The following is a 24,991-nucleotide window of genomic DNA, read 5'->3' as shown; positions in this document are numbered from 1 at the left end:
TTGGATTTTCATAGGTTTTCTTTTTATTGTGTTTATTTATTTACTTTACTGGATTTAATTGGTTAATTTTTTATGAACAACACCTTTCAGAAGCGGATACCATTTTAAGGAAAATAATATTCTAAAACGCGTAAATAACTAACTATTAATAATGTAAAATTTAGAGCAACGTCTTCTTAATTTCAAATGGCCCTTTTTATATGCTATAAATTATTGTAAAAAGTGATTTCTGTAGATACAAACTTTATATGTTTGAATTTAAAAATTATTTATATTATACTAAATTTTATATTTATTTTTATTAGAAATATATTGACTCGTTAATTTCTACTATTTACATTAGTTCACATTCTTGATGTCGTAATTTGGGAAGATTCAAAATTAAGACAACATAATTATCAGTGGAGGAAAAGAAATGTGTAATTATTGATTTATTATTATTATTAAGGACAAAGTTGAGAAACTCAATTATTTTCATTAATAAAAAAATCAAATGCTCTCTCTCTTTTGCAATAATATATGATTATAACTTGTATATTAATAAATATAAATATATTAAAAATTCAAAGAGCAAATAAATAAATGTATTTGACAAAAAAAAAAAGTTAACCTGATAAAATAGTAGATTAGTAAAATTTATTTTAAATAATTAAGAAAATGAAAAATAAATAAATATGAATGTTAAAAAAATTGACTTTCAAAATCACACATGTATAACAAATAATGTGTGACTAGAAGTTAAGGTTCAAAATGGAAATTATACTGTTATTAGTATTTCATTCGATCATTCGAATAATATTTTTTATAAGACTTTTTTTTAAAAAAAATGACTCAATTACTCAATAACCTTTTCCTGTCAATATTTAATAAATGTAATAAATTATTTCCTTTTTGTAAAATTTAACTAATTATAATTCATAAAAATTGGGAAAAAAATAATGTAGTTAGCAACCTTATATTTACCTTAAATTTATATGCTTTTTTTTTTCAAAATTATCTTAATATTAATGAGGCATGTTCTTGTTCTTTTTCAATGATTTGTATTAATTTTAATTCTTTTAATCTCTTTTATGAGTAACATATTTATTGCTTTAATATTCATCTTGGATAGTTTTGAAAGATAGCCATCAATTAATAGGCAAACTTTATATGTATGGAGTCTTGTTAGATTTCCAAATCAAAGACGTCAATATGACATAGTATTTACTTAATATAACATTTTTAAAGGCTTGACTTGACTTTTTAAAATTTTGGGCATATCTAAAAAGTTTAATTTGTAATAAAAACCTATCAAATAAGATTATAACCTTATTTCTAAATAGATTAGTGAACTTTGTTGATCTTTACATCCTAAAAGATTAAATATCTAACTGTTAGTCTTGAGATATATTTCATATAAGTTGTGATTTTGGATTACTATACAATCAACAACAAACCCTATAAACTAACACAAATATTTTCAACGTATTTTATTTTTATTATCATATTTTTTAAGGAAACTTTTTAAAAAATTACTCATCCCAAAATTTCTTTAAGTATACTTAACCTTAAAAATCTTAAATAATGAACTGTCATTAAAAATATGTATCATGTTAATATCAATCTAGTATTAATTAATTTTTTTGAATTTATCATCAATTGTATAATTTATAAATCCTTCCCTTTTTTAGTGAATATTCAGTTCATTTATGTGTTCTTCTTATTGGAGAATTTCCCCTTATCCATGCCCTATTTATTTTGAATTGACTATCATTAATAATATGCACCTAGGATATCGAATGCTCATAAGCTTCTACTTGGGCCTGTCTTTAAACCATGTCCTATTACTAGAGATCTTATTTTGATATAATTTTATATTGTTTGATTGCTTTCAGATCAAAAAGTATACTCATAATTCATAAATCATAACAAGTTTTTTTTTCTTGTTTTAATCACTTTTCACTCTTGCTGGTGTCTAAGATGTGACATTTATTCTTTTGTAATTTTGCTAACAAAGGAGGAGAAAAAGATTAAACAAAAAAAAAGAGTAGTTTCATTTTTAATGTTATTAATTTGACATTTTTAAATAACATTAGTAATTTAATCTTTTAATTATTTATTTTAATTTTTATCCTTTTTTGTTTCAATTTAATATTTTTTTGCTAAGATAATAATCTCAAAGGTGATAAAAATTATCATAATCAACAACAAACTAACATATATAACATAAACTATCATAATTGATAAAAATAAATAAATTTTAAATAAAAAGTAACAAAGAGTTCAAATAAATAAAAATAAAAAAACTAAATAAAATTAAAAAGAAAATAATTTTTTTTAAAAATTACATTAGATAGAAAAAACCATTAATTCACTATATAGTATCACCTTATTTCTTAAATCTCAATTAGTCTTTAAACTAATGAAATGATACACATGGTTCTTAAAGTATTGAATATCTATAATTTTATTTTAGTGTTTGGATTGGTGTATTTTACTAATACTAATCTGAAGAATTTTTTTTTTCAATACTTAAAAGATTATATAACATAATTTCTAATACCCTAAGGATATATTTAAAAGAGAGAGTGATATATCATTACCAAATTGATGGTTTATTAGATATATGGTTTATTCTTATTACATATTACACATACGGTTTTGGGATTTACAGAAGAAAAAAGAGGGGAAAAGAGTGACATAATTCAAGTTGACAACGTTGAGCTGAGCTGGGGTTCTCAGATAACATTCGTTGGATCTGATTTCATACTTTGTTTGTTGTCTATCTTTTATATTCTGAGAACTAAGAACAGAGAGCTGAAAGAAACTGCCATGGACGCTCTGAGGAAACAAGCCAGCAAGCTCAGAGAGCAAGTTGCCAAACAGCAACAGGTTTGCTCTCACTTCCCTTCAAGTTTGTCTTTTTATGTGTTGTCACTTCAAGTACCGTGTTTCTCTTCTCAAATTCGCATATGGGTACCCCAAATTCCCAAAATTTGGCGATCACTTTTGACGTTTTAGTTCTTCTTTCGTTGTTCTGAAATGCAATTGAAAATGGGGGGTAGTTTGACTAATGTTATGGCTTTTTTTAAGTGGAGATGCTCATTTTCTTAAGCAAGATGTTGAATTATTATTTCCCTGGTTGTGTTTGGCACATTCTTGTGGATCAACCAACCATAGTGTTTTATTAGTTTAGATTTACACTTTCATAGTAACAGGGAAAAGTACTGTTTTCCAATTGCTAGTTTGTAATCTTTGTCAGTGTACTTGTTATTCAGGCAGTAATAAAGCAGTTCAGCAGTAGTGGTTATGAGAGTTCAGATGTTGTGGTCATCGATGAGGTCGAAATGCAGAGGCACCACCAGCTGGAAAAGCTGTACAGGGCCACACGTGCAGGGAAGGTATGCAATTTCTCTTTGTGTTTAGATTAATTGTTAGCTTTGCTATGTTTGAGCAACAAGGAATTTCCTACTTCATATTAACTCAAAATAGAATGTTATATGCTTATTAGGGAAGTCTATTCAATGTTCATGCATGGTGAGTGACATTATTGTGCTTGGCAGATTTATGGACTCACATTTTTTCTTACCTTTTTTTGCAACAACTTTTAAATCCATTTCATGTGTACCTCTGGTACTCAATTGCTATTATATATATAAATATACTTATCTTTGCCGATCAAAAAAAAAAAATCCATTTCATGTCAAGCTTGGATCTGGCAGTTTGTAAAGGGGTTTTGGAAAAGAAGGGTTGGGGGTAGTTATCCTGAATGATTTTCTTAGTGGCTGCTGTCATTACCCCAAACATTGATATCCTACATTTAACCTTATATCTCTTGGAATACATGTTAGTTATGGAAGGTCTATTAATCAGCTTTACCTTAAGTGATGTAGTGAGAGATGGGGAATGTATAAATTAACCTGGGGGTGGAGTTAACTTAAACATGGCTGTGCAGCCTTTCTGAACCACAGTTGTAGTAGTTGTCATATAACATTCATAAAAGAATTTTATCTTAAATGATTTGTCTTTTTGTGGTGGTTCTGTATATTGATGTGCGTAAAACTGTCTTCTGATCCAGGACTTCCAGAAAGAAATTGTTAAAGCAGCAGAAACATTTACAGCTATAGGTTATAAGCATATTGAAACAGGTGAAAATTAGCTTTTGTTTCTTTTTTCCTGCAAATTCAGTTTACCTTGACAAGTCTTGATAGCATGTGTCCAGGAATGAGAAGCACCTGAAAGTTTTGTTTATTGACTTATGATTTGATTAAATCCTCATAAACAATACCCATGGTAGACAGGAACGAAACTTTCTGAGGATTGCTGTAAATATGGAGCAGAGAACAACAGTGACAACATATTATCTAAGGCTGCATCAGTATATGGTGATGCCCGCAAGCATGTGGAAAAGGAGCACGAAGAATTAAATCGGCTTTTATCTACACAGGTGGACTTTTCATATGTTGTTCAGGTGTACAAGTTCAAAACGAGATTATATTAGTTTTATCTCCTAGCCACATCTTAATTTATATGAGTATTCCTAGCTGTGTACTGGTGTTACATATCACTCTGCTTTTTCCCCATTAAGTCAGTTTTTTAACTACAGTCTTGAAAAGTTTTAAGTTGTAATTTCATAAAACTCTATTTTCCAGATACAAATGATTTAGTTTAAATATTGTCAATTGATATTTACCGGACTATACTACAATTTCTAGGGCATTCTTTGTAAGCAATCACTGTCATGTTTTTTCTATTGTACAGTAATCATATTGAAGAGTCTACTGGAAAATAAAGTAAGATGAAGTCCTAAAATGACCAAATTTTGTGTTCTAATTGTCAAGTGAATGATTAGCTGAGTAAGTAGTTGTTTAAAAAAGTTGATAAAGAATTGGTGCTTAGAATATGAAACAGTAATAGAATCTTTTCAATGACCTACAGAGGAGTTTAAAATCTCCATGTTGCTATTTTAACTATCTTTTTCAGTACATAGTGTTCCTTGACCTTATCATGAGGCTGGATTTAGATATTCTAATTCATAAATAGCCATATTCTGTTACTGTTTGTGTATGATATGCATGGGCGACCAGGTCACCATTTCAATATGACTTTGCATGACCTTTTCTGTGTGAAATTTAGTTTTAGTTCAGATGAACAAGACACTAATGTTTAAAAAAACTCTGATGTGGATCTCTAGATTATGAGTATCAAACTGATCATGCTACATAGCAGATAGTTTGGAAGATAGAATACAGCCAATTTGCTTATACAACTTTTTTTTATATGTTAAAGTAAATTATACTGATATCTCTTAAGGTTATTAAATATTGCATTGACCTCCTACTTTCAAGCCATACATAGCCCCCAATTTTTAATTTTGATCAAACATGTGCCAGTCTTGAAACCCTTCAGAAAAGGTGAAAATCTAAGTAACATTTGTATGTTTTGATACTACAGAGGAAGTCTATATGACATTTGGAATCCTAAAGGGAGGTCAATGTAATTTATTATTTGCATTATCTTTAAATGTATAAGGAAAGAAACATGAATCCAATAGTTTCAATTTCCAGGTATTGGATCCTTTGAGACAAATGATCAATGGTGTTCCTTTGGAGGATGCTCGCCATCTTGCTCAACGATATAGTCGGATGAGACAAGAAGCAGAAGCACAAGTAAGTCAAAGTTTAGAATGGATTCGTAGTTCTGCTCTTGGATCAACCTGTAACTTAATTGTGATTTGAACTCTGTATCTCATTCTCATATATGGGATGGAATGAATAGTGAAGTTTAGGATTCATGTTTTGTTTGATGCATGGTAAACCAGAAAGGCAGAAACAATATATGTTGAAATTATTGATAAAGAAAGACTCCAGACAGCTGTTACATGATAACAATGTTGATAGAGCTTGAGAAGTTGAGCCCAAAGAAGGTATGGGCAGGTGCTGGGTCAATTAGGCCATGGACCAAAAATATGGGAGTTTATTCAAGAAGGAAAGAGTGGACACTATAGGAATCAAATATGAGAGGAGGTTGTTATGTTGATTGTTGAGTGGATGCAGTTGTGTTAGAAATAGCTTTTATGAGAGGTTGTTGTGGTGGACTGCATTTTGGGAATCTTTCAGTCATTGGCTTGGGCTCACAGCTTTGGGAGCTGAGAGATACTTTTCTTTGCCTTTTCCATTTTGCTTTGCTTTCCATGCTGTCACAGATTGTCATTTCTCTTCTTTTTTTTTCTGATGAATTGAAGACTACCATTTTTATAACGTGGTTCTTATCCTTTTATTTTTGGTGAATCCATGGTTCTTATCTATTACATATTTACATTCACTTCAGAGTTTGGTGTTCTTACTTGTTTCTTCTTAATCATATAACTCGGAATGGTTTTAAAATTCAATCAGAGAGAGGAGATTGCTAGAAGACAAGCACGGGTTCGGGAAGCTCCAACTGCTGAACAGGTTGCCAAACTGCATGCTGCGGAAGCAAGGATGCAGGAGCTGAAAGCAAACATGGCAGTTCTAGGTAAAGAAGCTGCAGCAGCATTGGCTGCTGTTGAAGCACAACAGCAGAGACTTACTTTTCAAAGGCTTGTTGCCATGGTATGATAACACTGATTTTTTTTGTGTACCTTTATGCCAAACTTGTAATTGTTTTTCTCTTTCCATCCCAAAATTATTGGTGTTTAGTCTTTTCTTTTTATTCCAAAACTATTGAATGTACTCATATTTTAAATAATTATATTAGATCTTTAAGAGGAATATTGTACTTACAGCCTATTTAACGACCACTTCAACAAACAGTGAACCACATTTATATCCTGTATTAATTAAGGGTATTATAGACTAAGTAAATTAATATTTTACACTTATTTTACACTTATTTTATCCTAACCTTAAACATCAATAGTTTTGGAATGGAGGGAGTAGAATTTATATATAGTCTGTGCTTATAATTTTATAGGTTGAAGGAGAAAAGACTTTTCATTTAAGAGTTGCAGCTATTCTTGGTGAAATTGAAGCTGAGGTGAGAACCAACTGTCCTGAAATTTTAAGCTTATTTTTTCTTCGAGTGTGGTGTTGTTTCTATGAATTGTGTTCATTTTCGTAATTCAATTTTCATCTCATGGGAACTTCTTCTCAGATGGTCTCAGATAGACAGAAGAAAGAATCTGCCCCTCCAGTAGGTATTTCTGAGAATGGCACAGAGAAAACAATGTACTTCTTGGCTGAAGTATGCTAAATTCCTAAACCTAATCTTTCAGTTGATTATTATGATGATTATCATTATCATTATCATTTATCACTAACATTATTACTATTATTTCTTCATCAACTGATCTTGGGTGCGTCTCTTGCAGGCAACGCATCCCTTCAGTGGTGAATCAGAAAAGGAACTGAGCTTTTCTAAGGGTGATTTTGTTGTTGTGCGAAAGGTTTGTATAAAGTTATCAATTGTTGCTTCTATCACTGTCATCGCGAAATTTGCTTGATCAATTTGGTTTAATCTCTCAATCTTTTTTAGCCTCCATGTTTACCAAAGTTCCAAATGCTTACCCAGGTGAGCCAATCAGGATGGTCAGAAGGCGAATGCAATGGCAAAGCAGGATGGTTTCCTTCTGCATATGTGGAGAAACGACAAAGAATCCCCTCTAGCAATATGGCTGGTGAAGTTTACTAGGTTCTACTCATCTTGTGCTATTCATTCTTTGTTCGTTTCCCATATTTGGTTTTGCACTGCACTGCTCAAAGAGGATAAGAAAAAGGGGTGTAGAGGATAGTGGAATTGATGGAAGTGTTACCCCAAAATGAAGAAAAAGGAAAAAAGGGGTGTTATATACATGTGGTCTGTCGTTGCTCAAGGGTGACACTTGACACTGGCTTTGCAGACAGTTTTTCCATTATTATTATTTTTTTTTTTACTTTGCGGCCACAGACACGGTTTTACTTTTATCTTTTGTATTGTAATTGATTGATTGGAATACATGTGTCTTTGTTGATGATCATTTCATGTTTGTGGTAGTACATATTGGAAGAATGAAGGATGATAAGATTTAAATTTGTACAATCCCAATGTAGCCCTATAGGTCATTAGGTCCAATGGAAAGAGATATCTGATTTTCTAGTAACTGAGGATCGTGATCCGCAAGACAGAACTAATGGAACTGGGCCATGTATTACCCTAAAGTGAGATCATGTTCTTTTGGGGACTGTTTGATCAAGTTTTATACTTAGTTGTAGAGTACACTTTACTTTTAAATGGAGTTTTTTTTTTTTGGGGTGATTATGATTATCAGTATTTGAGATTATATTGCATTTTGAATAATTCGAGTTCAGTGGCACGGATTCATTTAAGGAGGTAAAGTTGTTCTAGTGCTTATTACTTATTACTCTAATTCATTTTGGTTCTTGAATCATGTAACTCAACTTCTTTTAGACAATATATTGCATCCAATTATGTTTTCATTTGTTTAAAAATGATTTTAGATGGTTTTCTTGATCTATCAGTACTTTTTTTGGAGTTAAGATCGCTCACAACATAACCCTGGACGGGGAGGAATACACAAATATGTCCTTAGAGGCAAGAATGCAACAATCTAAAATTAAGTACTGTCATTTAATAAATGGATTATTAATTTTTTGTACATAATGGATTAATTTTGATGTACACATTTACATACAAATTATTTTACATTTTTTTATATTTTATTGTATTAATCCTTTTTTTTTATTTTTAGACGATCATTTTATATGTGCACTTTACACTCACACTCATATATAAACATCTGTGTTTTTTTTTTTCTGGGTATACACATCTTAAAAATATATCTCAAAATTAAAAGCAAAAAAAAAAATGTATTTTCCATAGTCGTTTTTATCAAAATAATTTTTATGTAGTTAAAACTTGTTTGGTCTGTGGACCACACCAGAGATTAATGTGCTCATTACCAACTGGCCCCCGAGTTGTATTGTTTTTTTTTAGTGAATGATGAGTTTAGTTCATGAATTTGTGACTTGTTGTCATTTAAGTATCTATAATTAACAAGGTATGAAAACAAATCCTGAAATTATGATATGTTTATTACTTTAATTTAAATTTATGTCTGTGTTAGATTTAGAAGATAGAAATATAATAAATGAAAATAGAAAAAGATAATTCTAACAAAGAGAAATAAAGTAAAATATTTTGTTGTTTGGTTTAAGAAAAATAGATGAGAAATAGAAGAAAATAATATTCTAAAGTTGTTTGGTAAAGATGAGAGACATGACTTTTGTAAAAAAAAAATGAGATAGGGATGAGAAAATTAAATAGACACAAAAATATCATTATACCCTTATGTGAGTAGGTTTGATCACAAAAAAAGATCAATTTCTTTTTTATAGAATTATATTTTTATATCGAAAATTATAATCTCTTATTCTAAAGAAAAAAAAAATTAACTTTTGGGTCCCACAAATTATATTTTAATTCTTTTCACAATCAACTCAACCAAATTCATAATAGACATTTTTATCAATTAATTATGTTGTGTAAATCGAACTCGAACGGGAAGATGTGACTTAAATAATAATATTAATACATGTTTATAAAATAAAAAATAATAAGTCATTAAATTTAATACTTAGATTAAATGAAATGTAACTTGAGAGACTTTTTTTTAATTTCCCTAAATTTAAAGACTAAAATTACAATGGATGAGAATTCCATGAACAAAATTGGCACTTTACTCTTTTTTTTCACCCTCTTATGTTTTCTTTTTCTTTTTTTTTTTTGTATGAACAAAGTTGCATGTTCTTGAACCATTGGTCTCAGCACCCAAGAAAAGACAATGGGTGCACAGCACACAATACAACCAGTGGTGGGGCTTTTCATTTTCAAACCAGATACATTACCTCGGAATTCGGAAAAAGAAAGAACCTCTCACTCACTTCTGTAATATAAAGTCTCAGCTTCCTGCATTCCCTTCTTAGCTCAGCTTTCTTCAACGAATACTCTCTCACTCTTCCCAGTCCCATGGCATTTTTCATACCCACATCCTCAGCACATGTTTTCTGCTCTAAAGGTAACTTTTTTCCCCTTCCTCCTCCTCCCTCATTTTCTATTCTCATAGGGTTTTAGTTTTGATGGTTAAAGTACTTATCTTTTTTGTTTTTTTTTTTCTCCTTTTAAAGCCACTTCTTTGGTTCTGAACTTGTTATGTCTCTGAGTAAGCACTACCACTTTGGGTTTATTACCAGCATTTCTGATGTGGGTCTCCATTTCATTTTCTATATGCTAGTAGTTCTCCTCTGGGGTATTTTTATGTAGTTATTCTTGGTGCTAGAGCATACAGTTTTTTGTCCAAGGATTTGGTCCAGTTTATGCCTGGGGTCTTTCTTTGATTGGTAAAGTGATGTAAGAGATATGCATAGATTGATGAGTATTATTTATCTTTGCTACTTAATGGATGGAAGGTGGTGAAGAAAATTTTGATTGTATAATGTTGTGGTTGATTAAGGTTGTGTTGTGTGCAGCACCCATCCTCTGTGTCATGTGCTTGTGGATATTGATGGAAGAATTGTCTTTGTAAGTATGAGAGTTTATTGGAGTAGAGGTAAAATTGCTACTTTATGTTGCAAGCATATACATGGTGGATGGGTGATGCAAGGACTTCTAGGGCCTACTTAAACAAAATCCTTTCTTCATGAATTTAATTTTTTCCATTTGTTTTCTCCAATTGTTCAATTGTATATGGCTAAGTCCAAGATATATCTGAATTTGGGTAGTTGGGGTTGGGGAAAGTTTGGAGGTGGATTGCAATTGTTATTTTTTGCCTATTTGTTTTCGTGAAGATTGCTTGTACCCATGTATACTGATTTTGTTATCTCTTTTAAAAAAAAAAAGTTTGTTAATCAATAGTCTAATGGGTAAATGCACAAGTTGACTAAGCCTTCGCTGATATCTGCCCTTGAATTTGAAACTATGTTAATAATTTCAGTTGGTCAAAAGTGCAAATACATGCATGTGCAAAAAGTCTTACCCGTTATATCAATAATACTATTGGAAAGTGTATAACAGAATAACATATGTCGAGTTAACTAGGGGATTAGTGTATCTAGCATACTAGGAGATGGAAGGTCTAACGAATATGTGATTTTGGATGCACTTTTCTATAAACTTTCAATATACCAAAGTGATACAAGAAAGTATTTTTTAGGGGGAAATTGAAAGTTAGTATTCATTAACAAAAATTGTTTATCATCCTGGTCCTTTTTAGGTGGAAGTTATTTGAAAAAGGGAAATGCTGCAAAGATCATTACTTCTTGCACGATTGAATGGTTTCTGATTGTGGCAAACACACACCAAAGGTAGAGGATACGACATAAAAACTTCACAAACTGGTAATAGTGTAATACAATATAATTGAACATGAAACCTTGTACGAGTGTGAAACAAAGCCGGATAGTGTAAAAATGGAGGATGGATCTGGGTGAGGCTAGGTGGGCTTAAAACAGAGAGGGGTCATGTGAAATAGGATTGAAAACCTTAATAGGCTGCAAGCACAAGGTGATGATGGGGACTACACTGGGATGAAATAGGTGTCCACATAAATCCTATCAGAGATTGAGAATCCCTTTTTTGATGCTGCTGACTGGGATTTTAGTGAGGCCAATTTAGGATTTTTCAACCCGTTCAACCATCTATAACAATTTAGTGCCCCTGCTCTGCTGATTTTTGGGCCTCCGGTTGCTATTGATAACTACTCTACCTTGCTCCTCCTCCTCCCTCAAACATTTATATGTTCTGGCCAATATGTGTAGATATGCATTTTATGCCTAAAGTGCTGACCAAAAAAAAAAAAATGCGTAAAGTATTGAATATTTGATAAACTCCTTTGTTTATCTATCAAAAGTATATAGAGCAATAATTTTCTACATGTGGGTGTTTCTCACTTGAATAATATCCCTAAGAATTTGGCTTTTAACCAAGTCTATTAGTGGTGGTGATCCATGTAGTCAACCTCATTGAGTGGGATAAGGCTACTATTGTTGTTGTTGTTGGGTGATCCTCACTTCAGATTTTTTGAGGATGTTTGGGTGTGAAATGTTTTTTTCTTAGAGCTTTTGTCTGGCCTTTCCACCCAGGCACTAGTAAGTAGTGACTGCTTTCAGAAACAATTGGACCCTTGCTCTTGCAATTGCATTGTGAAACAGTTACCATCTTATAGGACAATTTGTTTAGGATCCTTGGTTGGCGAGCAGTTTCTACTAGTGGGTTTGAAGGACTAGATAAAAGGTCAAACTTTTATGGCAAAATTTTGGAGTACATAGTTTGGGCAGCTCTGCTGTATTTTATTACTTTTTGTTTTGTTTTCCTCCTAATGTGTTTTGCTTTCGACTGTTTCTTATCCTTCTTTTTCTGTATTATCCTATTCTTATATTAATTTTATTTTTCTGTAAAAAAAACATCGTGGCCAACAATGTAGCCTTGATTTTCTTTTCTCTGACATTACTTTTTTTATGTGCTCACCATTTTGTTTCATACTTGCGTCTCTAAAATTTTGTCCCAACTGCTTCTCATGAATTGTAGGTTTGGGGAAATTTGTGGTGCCTGGCACAAGGAGTCGATCCTCGTCTGTAACACATGAAAGATTTTTTGTCGCTTGAAGGTATTGGAGTTATGGATTAATATACCTTAAGGTTGGAATAGGGAATGAAGCCATTGGTCCTAGTAGTTTAATTTATATGCAATATATTATTGAATTTTTTGTACATTATTTGATGTAGTCTGGACCAAATCATTTGCTGTACATCGATTTGCTACATATATGATAGTGATGACAGCTTGAACTTTACTTTTTGGTTTCAATGCTTCCAGAACTACAAAGGTAGCATTATGGTAGGTTTGCTAAATAGAAGCACCTAATCCCCCTTCTAATTAATTTTGTTAGCAATTATTCAGCATTCAAAAATATTTGTTTTCTCGTAACATCATGCAAACGACCCATAAGTTGTTCCCATACCGCCTCAAAAGCCAATTCTGACCTCTAATATCTACAAAAGAAATTCTTTTTGTGCAAGAACATGCACAATGCAGATAAAAGCTTTCTCAAGCACAAGTAGTGTTATTCACTTTGAATTTGTTGGACCTGACTCTAATGCTAAGTGATTATATCTATCATGATCAACATGTGTGGTATCTACTGTTTTGAACAGTTTCATTTGTGTCATGTTTATTTATAGGAAAATGCTAACGAGTGTCCTAAGGGTTGGTTAAGAAACTTAAAGTAGAAATGTTTTTATTGAGAAGTGAAAAATTGTGTTGTTCGTGATCTTTTTTATGCTTTCATATGATTTACACAATAAATATTTTTTTTTAGTTTTTTAACTAATGTCTTAAGAACACTAGTTAGCTCGACTCTTATTTATATTACTCTTCATGGGGGGGCGCGTATTTTTTTCACTTTTTTGTTGTTTTTATGGAGAGTTTATATCAGTTGTCCGTTAAATTACTCTAAAAGCGTTTTCACTAAATAAAAAATATTATAACTCATGTTTTGAATGAAATTGGTTTGATTTGATGAAAAAATCAATTATATTTTTTCAGCTTATTGTAAAAGGATATTGTTAACTAGTATCTTTAAAAAACTAGTTAAGGAATCAATAAATAAAAAAAATTTATTGAAAATTAGGTTGATGTTACATTGGAAATTACAAAAGCGTGCACTCTAATAATAATTTTTTATTATTTTTTATTCTTTAATTTGTGTCATAAGAGTATTTGTTAGCATTTTTCATTGTAAATATAGGATTGAACTTTGTAAATCAAATTGTATGTTTGGAACACCTTTAAAATGAAGAGTTCACTTCGTTTTAATAATTTTACATTGTTTAGAAAGAGTAGGAAAAATAAGTAAATAAACAGAGATAGAATTATCAGTTCAAGCAAGCAAAAGTAAAATCAAATTGAACTTACTCAAATTCAACCGTATTCGAGTGGAATTTTAAATACACACAAATGAAAAAATCATCAAATTAATTTTAAATTTACTTATCCCACACTAAGAGAATCTAGAAAGCCTGCATTCACGAGGTCGACCCTGAGGAAATCGCTTGTAATCTTTGCAGTAGCTATAAATCATGTAATATTTTTGCACCCATCTCAGACTTCTTCTACCATAAGCATCCAAATCTTGAGCTTGCCAAGTATTATTATAATGAGTCATGGAAGCTGAGTTTGAAGGACAGGAAGATGATCCTTTGGACCACACACAAGCTTTAGCATCAAAGTTCCTATAGTAAGCTTTAAAAGGAGCAAAAGACCAATTGGTTTTCACAAGCCCTCCTTTTGTTGCCCATTGATCTGCACACCATAGACTGGAGTATAGCCTCATGGGCTGGCTGCTAGCAAATGGAACTCCCCTGGCTTCATAGTTGTTGAAGACTCTAATAGGGATACTATCTACCATGAAACTAGCCAAAATGTTGAAACATAGAGGATCAATGGTCTAGTTATACAATATATATGGAACATAGATGGTTCCATGAAAATTTTCATTTTTTTACCAAATATAATTTCATAGAGAAAAAATATATCCATAGTAAAATTTGAGAGAAATTAAATTATAGGATTAATGGACAATGAAAGCTTTGTGTTCCTTACATGATGCGTTGAGGGTTCCATACAATAGTGTAAGTGTGGAAATGTTTTGTGGGGTCAAACCAAAGATAGAATTGTTGTTCTCTATTCCCTATGCCTTGGGTGTAGATATTGGTGTGGACTATGTAGGGCTCTCCACTGAGGTTTCCCAAGAACTCAAAATCTATCTCATCATGATTTGGCCCTTCAGAAGATAACTTCACCATGACACATAAGTTCAGTCAAAAGCATCATAAAAGTTATGAATAATAATACATACACAGATAATCTAAAGATTTTTTATATTGTTACCCGACTTAAAATTAAACCGTCATGTGTCATGATATAAACTTGTTGACTTTTATAATTATTACATTAAAAGTCATAAAAAAACTGATTAACAATGTAAAGACTTCTAAACTAACAGGGCATACCTATTAAACTAAAAGTTACATACAATACAGTGGATTCTTCTGCCTAAGCCAATTAACAATTGGTGTATGATCACTTTTTAAAATATAGAATATTTTTGTGGCGCGAGATTTGTATAATTATTTAATGTTGGTTGGTTTAGGGCACACGAGAATTTCTCACATGAAATGTATTAACGGCATTAAATGTAAAAACATTTAAATTTAGCATGAGAACAGAATCAGAGGATTTCTCACATAATATGCAGTGACTGTGCCAGCTGAGTTACCAGAGACAAGCTTAATCTGCATGTCTATTCTTCCATATAGATATTCTGCCTTGGATCGAAAGCCAGAGCCAGAGGACTGGTCAAGAGAAAGCACGAGAGAGTTGCTTCCTAGTATATTTACACCACCATGTTCACCCCAAGTGATGTCAATATCTTCATAGAAATTGCCCTCAGCAGTGACTCCAAAGAGACACATCAAGAGAGAGGCCAGCAATAGAGCTGAGACTCTCAGATAGGTTTCATATTTTGCCATATTTGCTATAAAATTTTGTGGTTTAAAGTGTAAGAAGATAGTCTCTTTATATGGAGTTTATATAAGTGATGGAGAGACCATGATGATCTTTTGGTGCACTAGGACGTTTCATGCACTGATGAAAGCAATAGAAGGAAATAAGCTGGCATATATATGATTTGAGCTAATAATTAAGTGGCTTCCCGGGAAGGTCACATATGGTGGTATGAACTAGGGATGCTACAAAGAGTTGTCCTTGTTGAAGTCATTACTTATTTTATTAGTTTTAATGGATATGACATTTTTAAAATCAGCAACTCATTTTATACGATAAAATAAGTAATATCAATAGTTGATAATAAAATTACAGACTTGTTAGGATATTAATTGTAAAATATTTTCATGACTGAAATTACTTCTTTATCTTTATTCATATAGAGACGTTTTTCTTTTCTATTCTTTCTAAGGCAAAGCTCATAATAGGTCTTAGAAAAAAAACGAGTGAGGGAATGAAAAAAGGCGAAACATTGTAGAGAATGGAATCTGCACATATACTCAGTTCAATTCATGTCCTCTTATTTAACGAATTTTAATTAAAGGGGACAATAACTTTGAGTATTTGTTACAAAATGATTAGTGATATGCGTGTATAGTAACTGTATATATCTTGGATTGTACAGAACTGACCAGAGAATGTCCAAAATTTTTGCCTGATTTGAGGATATCTCATTTCATACCATAATCAATGGAATGAAGGGTGCAATTGCACAATAGATATATGCTTAACTGGCTTTGTTTCGGCCTTAATATGGGCTGTCATTTCTTCAAGAGCAAATTTAGACTTCGAGGTATAAAGGAGGTAACTAATATCTATAGATGGATTGAGAACCTGGCAAAGTAACTCGAAAAACAAGGTTACACGTGCAGACCAGCATGTGATTTATTCCTTAAGTCAAGCAACCAATATGATTTTAAATCAGCATCTTCGTATCAACGATAAGTTTTTTTTTTTTAAAAAAAAGTATTCACACATCCAAAAGTCATAATCGTCAGTGACACAAAGATTATCAAAATTTTGTCTCTTCCAAAAAAAACTTATCTTCCTACATAATTAGAGAATCAAATCCCATTAAGAAATATGTCTATATTTAATATCCAATCATATTACAACCAAAACTAGTTTGATAAAATGATACAGGAAAAAAAAGGGAAAATAAACATCACCATTGCTCGAAAAGGCAAACTGAAAGTAGGTGTCATTTCAGCCCTAAGTACATGGTGTGCCACTTTCCTCACTATAGTGGCCCTTAATTTTTCTTCGCCCCACACAAACTTACTGACTTAAGCTTTTATTTATTTTATAACTATTATATAGCTCTTAAATAAAAAATGAACCCTTTTCTTTCCTTCCAAACATACCTATTAATGACTCCAGTAAGGTTACATGTGCAAGCCTCCCAAAGAAAAAAGAAAAAAAACTATTTAGTCCAATTCATTTAGGGATTCACTTAACTAGACTGTCCCACACCCATTACTTAAACCAAGAGACTGTAGTAGAAAAAGAAATGCCTTTCCCAAGGAAAATACCACGAAATTTCCATGATTTCCAAGCCCAAAATTTGATTATAGATATGCAGATGTAGATCAATCTAAAGAATAAAAGCAATTGCATCCGACGCATACTTTTCCGTCTCTTCGTCCGACTAGTTGCTTTGGTACATAAGTCTAGATCTTTTGAAAAGAAACGCTCTCTTATGATACATATATGGTGAAAAACATACAAAAAAATCTTCACCATTCTTACATAATTGATAATTCACATATTAACCCACAAACCTCATCGAGACTTGTATAGCTGCCTGTTGTCTGGGAGCACAACTTAATCTAGACTAGGATGGCAAACAAAGATGCATGGCATGCAGTTGAGAATCCCTCCTTGTTATCATCATTTTATCTTGTTTGATGAATAGAATAAATTAACCTTGTTCTTCAATTATTCTTGTCACAACTCCAACAGCAATCGTTCTTCCCATTGATCTTAGGGACACCCTTCCAAGAGCTTTACAACTAGAGAACTCTACCACACAGACTGTCTCATTCAAAATCACCTAAAAATCAGACACAATAAAAGTCCTTCTAAGTTTTGTGAATCCCTGGCATCATAGATGAACAGAAAAGTGAAGATCATTGAAACAACGAGTTTTGAATTGTTTATTCACCTCAATTACTGCACTTTGCTTTGCAGTGAGACAGCGGGGTGACTTTTTGGTCACCTTACCCGTCTTGGGATCAAGTACTGATAATATTCTTGAAACTCTACCAGGTTCCTTCGCATGGTGTATGTGAAACTCTAACTGCAGAGATGGAAAAATAAAATGCATTTTTTCCTCCAACAAAAAGAAACTGGAAAATAAAGTGCAAGGAATGTCTTTCGCATCCATAGTACACACCTGTGTGCCCACCAATATGGGACTTGCACCATCCAACACTAGCACTTTCAACTCCAAATGCTTAGCAACTGCAACAGGAAAGTCAGGATGGCATAATACATCTCCTGCCATCACATGATTTCCATCGACACCTTGCAACATTACAGCTACATTATCTCCAGCTCTTGCAACAGTACAAGCATTAGAGTCACGCTCCAATGAACGTACTGTTCCCACAACAGCTGAAGGCATAACCAAGACCTACAATTTTTTTATTAAAAAATTTACAGTTATGGACAAATAGTTTCATGTCATGTCATGTATAGAAAAGCTAGCAAATCAAAATTTGTGCCCTTTGAGAGACATTATTATCTCAATTTTCATGCTAGACAATTTTCCTGAATAAAAATTCTAGATAACATCCCTTGCTGCCTCAAATGAGTTCATCAAGTAAACATTTGATTTATAAAATAATAATAACGCTTACTAAGTTGAGTTTAATTTATATACACTGTCAGCATGAAATATTTTTACACATACATTCAATAAAAATCTACCATATCCCCACATCATATTAATAAATAGTATGATGTAATAAAATAGTCAAATCTTATTGAAAGTATGTATAAAAAAATTATACTAACAGTGTATATAAATAAAACTCATAAGTTTTTGGTCCTTAATTATATTATGTGAGTTCTTTTTCAACATTTTCATTTCAGTTTCTCTACTATGTTCATACAGTAAAAACACAGAATAAAATATTTAACACTTAATTTGGAGAAATACAATTAGTTTCATATCGGTAAATAACACTTAATTTGGAGAATTCCAAATTTATATCTACCATTTGATTTTTCATTAACAGCCATAACATTGCCCTATTGGTATACCTTTGATCCACTCCGAAGAGCTCCTGCTTCTAGTTTACCAGAGGCAGACACCTGCCCAAGTGTAGTTGATTTGATGACATCACATACTGGCATTAGTAGAGGTTTTGAGAATTCTCTAGTAGGAGGTTGGAGAGAGTCAATTGCATCTAATAGATAAGGTCCACCATACCTGTTCGCAATGAACACAACCATCATTCTTTTAGCAGTACAAATTGCATACAATCAAAACCAAAATAAAAGTGACTTGTTGCTAAAATGTTATCACACTAAATGCAAACATAGATTGCCAGTATATAAACACCCACTATAAATTTATAAAATATCATGAATGCTGCCATACTATCAGTGTTTTTATATTAACTAGGGCAGTACCATTGTAACAGTATGGATTCTATCCAATTGCACGGTTTCCAATTTAAATAGTATCCATCTTTCTTACAAAAAAGTATCTGCAAACCTTATGCTCTAAATACTCAGTCCTGGGAATTGGGGGGTTTATGATCAGAATACTCCTCTAACAAGAGTTGAGCAGTCCTCCCTCCATCAGTTAGTTTTAGGGGTTGAATTAGGCTGAGTCCATTTTTAATATAAAAGCCATCACCATACATTGCACAGGTAAGCTCACCATGTCCTCTCTAAATACATTTTTTTTTTTTGTTTAAGAGAAAAGAAGTTGAGAAAATGTCTGTATCAAAGAAGTTGGGAGGTAGAAGCATCCCCTACTAGTGCTGTTTCAAATGGTACTTTTGAGCCCCAGACACCATGGATGATATGTCAAATTTACAGAGTGAAAAGTATGGCTTCTAACAGAAATTTACATAAACAAAAAAAACACCCCTTCTATATCCCTCTTCATTGTCCATCATGAAAAGTCAAAATAACACCTAGAGTAATAAAAAAATATACCAGTTTTTTAAACGGGCATCAGAAGGGGATGCCACCAAATTTTGATTTTCCATAGCACTCATGGGAATCCAAGATAGCGAAGAATCTTTGAAACCACAAGAGTGGAGAAAAACTCCCAGCTGCTGCCTTATAAAATCAAATCGATCTTTGGAGTACACAACAGCATCCATCTTATTTACAGCAACTATAACCCGATCAACACCAAAGCTTCTGATAAGTTGTGCATGCTCCCTTGTTTGCCCTTTGCTGCCATCCATACCAGCTTCAAATGAACCAAGTGAGGCATCTATAACAAGAATTGCAGCATCAGCTTGTGTTGCCCCAGATATCATGTTTGGGACAAAATCTTTATGGCCAGGGGAGTCGAGCACAACAACATGATATCTCTTGGTGTCAAAATAAGCAACAGCCACTGTCATAGTTATCCCCCTTTCTCTTTCTTCAGAACTTTCATCAAGTGCCCAAGCATAAGCAAAGGATCCCTTGCCCTGATTAACAAAAAAAAAAAGGAGCATAAATTGGCATGAGTTCAGAAACATCAAGCTTTAAAAGCACAAAAAAGATGACCACAATGAAATTACCTGTAACTTGGCCTCCTTTTCATATTTGTGCATTTCTTTCTGGGAAATCCGTCCCAATAGGTGCAGTAACCTACCAGATAGAGTTGATTTTCCAGAATCAACATGGCCAACCTACAATAAACAAACCAAAAAATTTAGTGTCATTGATTCCGAGAAATATTTTCCTGAAACGTACAAAAGAATTGGCCATTTGCATACAATTGCAAGATTCAGCTGAGTCAATGTATCTTCAGCTTGTTGAGGGAGCATCCATTTTTCTGGCTTATAAGAAACATGTGAGCGAGTTCCCTTAGCATTAGTATTATCAGAATTTCCAGATGAATTTCCAGATCTTACATTGAGAGCCATATTGTTGAAACTGCTGGAAATACTTTCAGGTTTTCCATCTTTGATAGAAGAGAAACTAATGTTATCACTTTCCTTGACTTTTGACAGTGCAGACAAACTACCTGACTTTTCTTTGCTTGATTGAATATCAATTGTACCATTTTTCAAAGAATTTATTTTATTAATATTGTTACCTTTGTCTTTTGACAAAGATTCTGGCAAGCTGTTTGAAGTTTTACCACTTGTTTGTAGATCAATTGCTACATTTTTGGAAAGCTTGCTCTTAGCTGAACTATCCTGTTTGCTCTTTCGCGTTAAGGATGATAAGTTGTCAGAACTTTCAGCATTTGATTGTACAGAAAGTTCATTCTTCTCTCTGATGCTTGATGAAAGCTGAGAACTTTTAGTGTTTGTAGCTTTGTCTGAAAACATTACACAAATAAGATGGATTAATATTTATGTACAAGGAATTAGAATTTGAAGACAGTAAATATGGAAAAAGTAAACAGTTTTTCCTAGAAATATTTTTTCATTTTTGGGTGAAAGCTACCGTGATAAAGATTTTGTTAGAAATCCCAGTTTGGGCTTGAGATATTTCCAATTACTTTGACTATCAGAATCAATGAAAGCTTCCTGCCATTGGACTTAAAACAACCTCCAAGAATTAGAAATTAGAAATCTTTTCGAGGGTGATTCAAGGACACAACTTTAATAGGAAACATATTGAAATTGAACAGCTAGTAGGAAACATATTGTGGGGGAAGGGATTGAAAGTTTTTGGAAAATATTGAAGTGAACCACAATGATGGTTAGTAGCTCTCTCAACTATTAAACACATTTTCTCCAACTTGAGCTCTAGAGGCAAATTATTTGTTGAGGGAAGCATACCTTTCAAACCCGTTTTGGAAGAACGTAGGCCAGTATAAACCACATCATCTGGGGATGGAACATCAAACTTGAAAGGATCTGTATACAAAGAAAAGCATGGTTTTATAACTATTATTTCAAAAGGAATAAATACGTAATTTGCTCACGTGTGCAAGGAGTTACAACTTGCAGAGACTAAATCATGATATGTCATTACTCATTAAACAAACTCTAATCTTCAACTAATAAGACCATTTGCTCTAATTATAATTGCATTGCATAACATTCAAATGTCAAATTTAGAAGAAACTGTTCAAACTAGTCACATGCAAATCCTGAATCAAAACTTGTGAAGACCTATGTTTAAATGTGGATGGCTTTGAGTACTAAAAGCCTTATGAATTTCATGAAATTCTCCTCGGACATTTTCAAGCTTGTAGAAGTTACTGTCATCTGTCAGAAAACCATCATCTGGCTTTGGAAATAATACAATCTCTTTGGGAATCTGTTGTTGTAATGATTGAAAAAGAGACCTGGCCAACTTGGATGCTCCAGGACTTTTGCTTATGTCTTCAACTGCACCAAAGACATTGTTCAATAGGTTATAGGAATATCATGGCCATTGTTGTAAACCTAACACTATGCAGCCAGATACATGTTCTCATATTCTTTGACTCTCCTCCCTCCCCATTTTCTCCTTTTATCAGATTTGCAAAAAGATTAAATTATTCTTTTCCTTCATTGATGATTCCTCATCCTCCTGCTACGCCTTTTATCAGCAAATTATTATTATTTAACCTTACATAAAAAGATAAATTGGCAGATTGCCAAACAACCAGAAACACTGAGAAATCATGTGCCTATTGATTAGATAATTAGAGGTTAGTGAGTTAAATAAATAGGAGAATGTAAGGGGAAAGCTTTCATTCTATCAGGCATCATTTGTAAATTGAGCATTAGTCTTTGTGAAGCGGAAACCGAAACCCTTGGAGGTGAGATTGCTCTTTCTATTTGGCTATTCCTTGTTCTTTTCATACTATTCAATAAAATATTTCTTTTCTTCCCCATTCCTAATTCTAGGTTTGTAACAGTTTAATATTTTTCGTTTTTTGTATCTGGATGATGCAAAATGATCAGTTTTCAGGAACAGAGTTGAATTCCCTCCAAGTTGTTAAAACCAAACAATAACTAATACCAGAGCCAGTATTGTTTATCAATTTAGCTCAATTATTATAATTTGCTGGTCATTATTTTGTTATTGTCAAGAAAACTATGGTACAGTTAATTAAAAATGGACAGGGTCTAGTTCACTCTCAAAAACTAGCTCAGAAGAATAGGATTTCCCAAGTCTTATAAGGAGTATTTTAGCCATATTCCTATTCAATGTAGGACATCTTAACAGACACACATCACGCCCAGTACAGGATGTCTAGAATGTGAGGTTTGCAAGACTAAACATTTGTGGGTGACCCAACATTAATACTGAATAGGCTCTTGTACCATATTAGAAATGGATTAGTCCTAACTCACTTCCAAAAGCTAGTCAAGGGAGGAGGATTGCCAAATTCTTATAAGGAGTATTCTGTCCATATTCCTAACACAGCTCACAGTTTGGTGTTTCTTCCTACAATAGCCATCTAAACTGAACTGCACTCAAATCCACTCAAGGGTGCTCTATGAACAAGATATACAGCATCATGATAGTCAAACAGAGAGACAGGAAAGCATGGCTTCATTCTTGATATACAACATCATGCTTCATTCTTTTAGACTCTTTCATATGGCCATTTTATGGCAGTTGCCATTTCTAACAAACAGAGAGACAGGAAAGCCTAGCTTCATTCTTGATTTGCTTCCTCCCCACATCTAATCCTACCCTGTGAGAATAACAAGTCTATTTTTTTCATCTACAACCATGTCATAGCCTTAGAAGTAATAAACAAACCAGAATTTCAGATAAGTTTTTATCCCAGCTTATCTTTCTAGGGATGGAGGATAGAAATAAAATATCCCACGGATTTAAACTAAAGTGTTGATATTAGTAAAGCTAGAAGAATTTAAAAACTTTACATTCCAAGTCTCATCTTCCCATATCAAAACAGAATGACAAAAGAATTGTATGTACCACATCAACGAAGTTTTCCCTCCCCCACATCCTAAACCACAAATTGAAAAAGGCAGAGAGAGTAATTTAGAATTTAGACAGTGTAAAAGAGATATGCTTGTCACACAAAACAAAAGTAAAAAACCCAACCAACAAACAAAATTATTCTTCATTAACTGGATTACCTGTTTTGTTACTGTTGGAAGTTCCAGTGTTAACCAAGGAACGGCGTACAACACCACAAATATCACAAAAAGTCATACTCTCATCGTTGTCATAAGTGCAAATGGAGCATTGCCAAAGCCCAGGCTTAATGGTCTCTTGCTTTGTATCATGTCCTTCTGCTACGGCAGAAAATAATTATTATCAACAACAAACAATGTAAAAATTCAAATAGTCAGTCAGTAAAAAAAACTTAGTAGCAATAACAAGAAACCTAACAAATAACAACCACAGCTCCAAATCAGAGAAACTGCATGGAAAAAATATAGCAGAGCTAAACAGATACCAATGTGAAACAAGCTGTGTAAAGTATAACAGACACCAAACCAGAGGAAATACAAGTGAAACAAAGCATCATATTGGAAAAAAAAAAAAACAAATTAAAGTAACTAACCATAGTCTTCTGCATCGGCATCATCATAAGCATAGTCATCATAATCATCATCATAGAAATCGTCGTCGTAATCGAGTCCGTAATTTACTTTACGAGGCATGGTGGCACTGAGCACGGAAACGATAAAGCAGATGAATTAGAAAAAGAAGTGAAACAGAGAACGAAACTAAGCCCGCATCGTCAATTAGTACGAGTTCTTGGCGGAACGGTTGGTTTTGAACAAGAGTTAACCGTTCCGGAGGTTGATAGGTTAGAGCTGCGTTAACCTAGCATTCTGGATTTACGAGCATGGAGGAGTCCGATTGAGAAACCCTTACTTAAGCGGAAAATGAAGGGAGTAAAGAGTCCAGTGGTGTGGATCAAAGCAAGCAAACGCGCAAGGGATCGTGGATGGATGATCCCCTCTCTCTCACTTCTTCTTGCCCTTTTCAGTTTCACTGATATTCTTATAAGGATATTCTTAATCAAATTCCTCTTAAAAGTGTGATCTAATGAAATAAATTAAGTATGCCATAATTTTTATCAGTATCAATTTAATAATAAATTATATTTATTTAAAATTAATTTAACGTTAAATTATCAAATTTATGAATTAATTTATTATAAAATTATTTTCAAAATTAATTTTTCACATATTTTACATGATTAGTAATTAGATTTCAATTTTTTATTTTACAGGATTAATCTATTAATGTCTCATCTCGAATGAAATTAATTATTTACTCTAATTATAAATATTAATTTAAT

At 32.6% G+C, this 24,991-nt stretch overlaps 3 protein-coding genes and 1 long non-coding RNA gene across 6 annotated transcripts; 2 read left to right on the top strand and 2 right to left on the bottom strand.

Moving 5' to 3' along the window:
* Nucleotides 1-2,616: 2,616 nt before the first annotated feature.
* LOC114412983 (SH3 domain-containing protein 3-like) lies at nucleotides 2,617-8,275 on the top strand. Its single transcript, XM_028377118.1, has 10 exons — nucleotides 2,617-2,871; nucleotides 3,258-3,380; nucleotides 4,058-4,127; nucleotides 4,281-4,426; nucleotides 5,547-5,648; nucleotides 6,375-6,572; nucleotides 6,934-6,996; nucleotides 7,114-7,203; nucleotides 7,331-7,405; nucleotides 7,531-8,275. The coding sequence occupies exons 1-10, from the start codon at nucleotides 2,812-2,814 to the stop codon at nucleotides 7,648-7,650; spliced, it is 1,047 nt and encodes a 348-aa protein (XP_028232919.1). The 5' UTR covers nucleotides 2,617-2,811; the 3' UTR covers nucleotides 7,651-8,275.
* A 1,507-nt stretch (nucleotides 8,276-9,782) lies between these two features.
* LOC114412982 lies at nucleotides 9,783-12,892 on the top strand. Its single transcript, XR_003666852.1, has 2 exons — nucleotides 9,783-10,033; nucleotides 12,541-12,892. It is a non-coding gene; the product is annotated as an uncharacterized LOC114412982 (long non-coding RNA).
* Nucleotides 12,893-13,894: 1,002 nt separating this feature from the next.
* Nucleotides 13,895-15,646, bottom strand: LOC114412981 (probable xyloglucan endotransglucosylase/hydrolase protein 16). Its single transcript, XM_028377117.1, has 3 exons — nucleotides 15,258-15,646; nucleotides 14,614-14,807; nucleotides 13,895-14,423 (listed from the first exon to the last, which is right to left on the bottom strand). Exons 1-3 carry the CDS (start codon nucleotides 15,540-15,542, stop codon nucleotides 14,012-14,014), a joined length of 891 nt encoding a protein of 296 aa, XP_028232918.1. The 5' UTR covers nucleotides 15,543-15,646; the 3' UTR covers nucleotides 13,895-14,011.
* Nucleotides 15,647-17,115: 1,469 nt separating this feature from the next.
* On the bottom strand, nucleotides 17,116-24,697 carry LOC114412980 (elongation factor 1-alpha-like). Of its 3 annotated transcripts, none has more exons than XM_028377113.1 (12): nucleotides 24,562-24,697; nucleotides 24,245-24,351; nucleotides 23,814-23,972; nucleotides 21,882-22,100; nucleotides 21,546-21,623; nucleotides 20,529-21,079; nucleotides 20,331-20,441; nucleotides 19,750-20,237; nucleotides 18,844-19,012; nucleotides 17,972-18,211; nucleotides 17,741-17,875; nucleotides 17,116-17,629 (listed from the first exon to the last, which is right to left on the bottom strand). In XM_028377113.1, the coding sequence occupies exons 2-12, from the start codon at nucleotides 24,342-24,344 to the stop codon at nucleotides 17,498-17,500; spliced, it is 2,382 nt and encodes a 793-aa protein (XP_028232914.1). In that variant the 5' UTR covers nucleotides 24,345-24,351; nucleotides 24,562-24,697; the 3' UTR covers nucleotides 17,116-17,497. The 3 variants fall into 3 exon arrangements, with proteins under 3 accessions (XP_028232914.1, XP_028232915.1, XP_028232916.1); XM_028377114.1 differs by having other exon boundaries at nucleotides 23,814-23,969; XM_028377115.1 differs by lacking the exon at nucleotides 21,882-22,100 and having other exon boundaries at nucleotides 24,245-24,694.
* Nucleotides 24,698-24,991: the final 294 nt, after the last annotated feature.

The sequence above is a fragment of the Glycine soja genome, chromosome 5, assembly GCF_004193775.1.
Source record: "Glycine soja cultivar W05 chromosome 5, ASM419377v2, whole genome shotgun sequence".
In the NCBI taxonomy this organism is placed as follows: domain Eukaryota; kingdom Viridiplantae; phylum Streptophyta; class Magnoliopsida; order Fabales; family Fabaceae; genus Glycine; species Glycine soja.
Note: the sequence above shows the minus strand (reverse complement) of the source record. Positions and strands in the feature narration are given on the sequence as shown.